The sequence below is a fragment of the Dichomitus squalens genome (genome assembly GCF_000275845.1).
Source record: "Dichomitus squalens LYAD-421 SS1 unplaced genomic scaffold DICSQscaffold_140, whole genome shotgun sequence".
Classification (NCBI taxonomy): domain Eukaryota; kingdom Fungi; phylum Basidiomycota; class Agaricomycetes; order Polyporales; family Polyporaceae; genus Dichomitus; species Dichomitus squalens.
The window spans coordinates 3,663-6,888 of NW_006767022.1; the positions used below are offsets into that span (position 1 = coordinate 3,663).

General features: G+C 58.0%; 2 protein-coding genes across 2 annotated transcripts; both read left to right on the forward strand.

The window, feature by feature from the left end:
• Positions 1 to 319: 319 nt before the first annotated feature.
• On the forward strand, positions 320 to 1,460 carry DICSQDRAFT_175733 (uncharacterized protein; the record flags this gene model as incomplete). The annotated part of the gene is made up of 6 exons (XM_007371624.1): positions 320 to 640; positions 919 to 969; positions 1,028 to 1,096; positions 1,145 to 1,246; positions 1,298 to 1,335; positions 1,385 to 1,460. The coding sequence occupies 6 exons, from the start codon at positions 320 to 322 to the stop codon at positions 1,458 to 1,460; spliced, it is 657 nt and encodes a 218-aa protein (XP_007371686.1).
• A 592-nt stretch (positions 1,461 to 2,052) lies between these two features.
• On the forward strand, positions 2,053 to 2,560 carry DICSQDRAFT_175734 (uncharacterized protein; the record flags this gene model as incomplete). Its single annotated transcript, XM_007371625.1, has 5 exons — positions 2,053 to 2,076; positions 2,134 to 2,202; positions 2,251 to 2,352; positions 2,404 to 2,441; positions 2,491 to 2,560. 5 exons carry the CDS (start codon positions 2,053 to 2,055, stop codon positions 2,558 to 2,560), a joined length of 303 nt encoding a protein of 100 aa, XP_007371687.1.
• Between the last annotated feature and the right edge of the window lie 666 nt (positions 2,561 to 3,226).

Consider the following 3,226-nt stretch of genomic DNA (forward strand, 5'->3'; position numbering starts at 1 on the left):
GAGCGGGAGACGTGGAGAGGTGGGCGACGACGTGCACGGGCGAGANAGGGGTACCGAGAGCACATCGCCCGCTCGCCCGTGAACATCGCACCCCCTCCCCACCTCTCCACCTCTCCACCTCTCCCGCTCACGGGTGGACATCCTCCCTCGCTCTCCACAGCTCTCGGTACCCGCGCCCGTCGTCGCCCGTTGCCCGCGTCCGTCGTCGCCCGTTGCCCGCGTCCGTCGTTGTCCATCGCCCGTGTCCTTCGTCACCCATCGCCCGCGCACGTCGTCGCCTGTACCCCTCTCTCGCCCATGCACGTCGCCCACCCTCCCCATGTCTCTCCGTCGCCTGCTTGCCCGTGCCCGTCACCTCCCCCTCACGCGGCCTCGGCCCCTTGCCCGCTCACCGGTGCAAGTGCTGCAAGGGCCTCTCCCCGTCCCCCGCTGCCTTCTGTACGTCGTCCCCGCCTCCCCCTACCTCTCACCCTCGCCCGCTTACCTGCATTTGTCGCCCCTCCCTTCTTTAGGTATCTTGATGTCGCGCGCAGGCTACGCAAGTCGCCGGCCCCTCGCTCGCCCTGTGCTCGCCACCCCCTCGCCCCGGGACGTTGCCCCTCTCTCCCGCTTCTTCTCCCCGCCGCCTGCTCGCCCGTTGGTGTGGCAGTCCCATCCCACTGGCTCTCCACGTCGCCTGCTTGCCCCCGCATGTCACCCTGCTCACTGAAGGGGCAAAGCGACGACCATGGTGAAGGCACACGTACTTGGGATGTGTACCCACATCCCAAGTACGTGTGCTATCATCGCGGTCATCGTGCACACGCAGGCACACGTCGTCCCGTCCGCTCCCCGCTGTGGGATATATCTCCCTCCCCCCCACGCATTGCCCCACCCTCTACAGCTCCGTCTGATGCGTGGCTGACCACTCACCTTCAGATCTACTCCACGTTCACCATGTCGCCTCTCATTGCCCCTCGTCATCTATGGGTAAGCCTGTTAATTACTCCTCTTTAGCGATCTGCGTCTAGTTGATTGGCACCCACAGACCCTCCTTACCTTGTACAAGATAGGAAATCGTGTGCGCATCCCCGTACGCTGGTCCAACCTGCAGCAGGTACATACGCACAACGTAGCATGTTCTGGGGTTTTCATTGCTTCGTAGGCGTTGCAGGCTCTGGATTTCGAAGTCGAAAACTGCAAGGGGTTGAAGCGTCGGGTGGTCGCTCCCTCCCACCTTGGCGGGGCTTGTACGACTTTGATGCAGGTGCGTCCTTTCATCGCAAACACGCTCCACATCTACTGATCATGGAGTCAGCCCAAAAACGGGATTATTGCACCTCCCAGCCAGGCGTAGTAAGTGTGGTATCACCTTCCCAACCTTCGGAACTGAGCGATCCAGCAGTGTGGTCTCCCAGCTCAGCCAGCGATGTGGCCTAACTGCGGAGTACCTGGAGAACCTGGCCAAGGGGTCGTCGTAGACCTACATACGTAGACGAGGCCGCTACCGTTCGTCGATTCGTAGATGTGTAATGAAACTCTCCCCTCCTTTATCCAGTTCAAGTTACCCTTCAACGTCGGGAGAGCGTTAGTACTGCTGTGCGGAGTTCATGGCAATGATGAGAGCCTTATACTTGTGTGGCGCGAGTCCCTGTGGCCCTTGTCCCCTTCCGTGTGTTATGTCTACCACCCTGCGAACCCGTGGTTCGTCTCCCATTCCGCGCGTGACCCACATCCTGTTATTCAGTGTCTTTGGACCGACTTGGGTTCAATTGCGCCTGCGCACTGTTCTCCGCATGCTCGACGCCCCTTCCACCGCTCGTGCTTCGCTTTGCGGTGCAAGAGGCCATCACCCGGAATCCACGTGACCGTGGTACGGGCGCCCGTTTCCCGCGCTTGTTCTCCCTGTAGGGAATGTGGAGATGGATCTTCACACACGAGCGCTTAACGGCAACACCCGCCCATCCACGTGAGATGATCTTCCCACCGCAGCTGTAGTGCCTCCCGTTCCCGTCGGAACAGTGCTCTCGTTCCTTACCGTACCCCGCACTCTACTCAACGTCGCACACAACCATGTCTATCCCCAAGAAGTTGCTGGTGAGTCACATCCACATATTTCCAACCCTTAGCAGCCTCTTACCTGTGTTACCGTAGCCGCTCTTCAACGTTTACCGTATCGGTGGACGGGCCCATGTCGCGGTGCCCTGGCGTGCTTTCGAAAAGGTGCGTACGACGCTCACTCCCCGACTTCCAAAGCTGATCGCATTTCAGAGTCTGCGTGCTCTCGAGTTTGACGTGAGGAAGGGGGAAGGGAGGGAGAGACGTGTGGTTGCGCCGGCGACAATGGGTAGCGGTCGCGCTACCCTCTACCAGGTGCGTCTCTGTGTCCCAGCCTCTCCACATCGTGTCCACATGGATTGGCAGCCTGAAGACGGGATAATCGCCCCCCACGCGCAACCCCAGTCAGTTTTTCCTTCATGCTCTGCACGTTGGGACTTACCTCCACTTTAGCATCGTTTGCGTGCTCAGTACCCGCTGTGGGCTCACCGCGGAGTACCTGCAAAAGTTCGGGAAGGCGTAGTTGAGGGGTGGATAGTTGTACTTGCTCTTGAATCGTTCTGTATGTGTTTTGTAACAATCTCCGCTCTTCATGTTGTCGTATTGCTGTCAGTTACACCGTCGTGTCTGAATCTTCCCTATAAGAAGCTGGGGCGAAGATCTCGGTCTTGGCTGGACGTAGTGTGAAAGCGATACCGTTATAGAGCTCGGTCACGATCCCTGGGGAGTTTGATATACTTAATGTGTGGACGACTTTGGGATCGAATGCACATGGGGTGTGAACGACATCGCTCTAACCGAGAGGGTGTTTGGTATAATCGTCGGATATTGTCACAGCCAACGAGCTGTGCCACCAGATAAACAAAGACAAAGCTTACTGGTGAAGGGGTTGTTGAACCCGGGGGGGCGAAGGCCTCTCCCACGGGTGGCAACGACAGCGGATAGCCTGCAACTCACCTAGAAGGGTTGTTGGTTGTAAGAGGCTTGTTAGAGCGATGAGAGGAGATGTTCGAGTGAACTGAACTGTAGATTGGGGGTACAGAGGTCCCCTATATATACTACTGTACATCTGTGGCTACGTAGTACTATACAGTACATTCCCAGGATGCACAGTTGCACAGAGAAGCAGTGCGTACACAGCGAAGCTGTGTGTGTACCACATGAGTAGTACAGCCTCGGTTATTGCAGT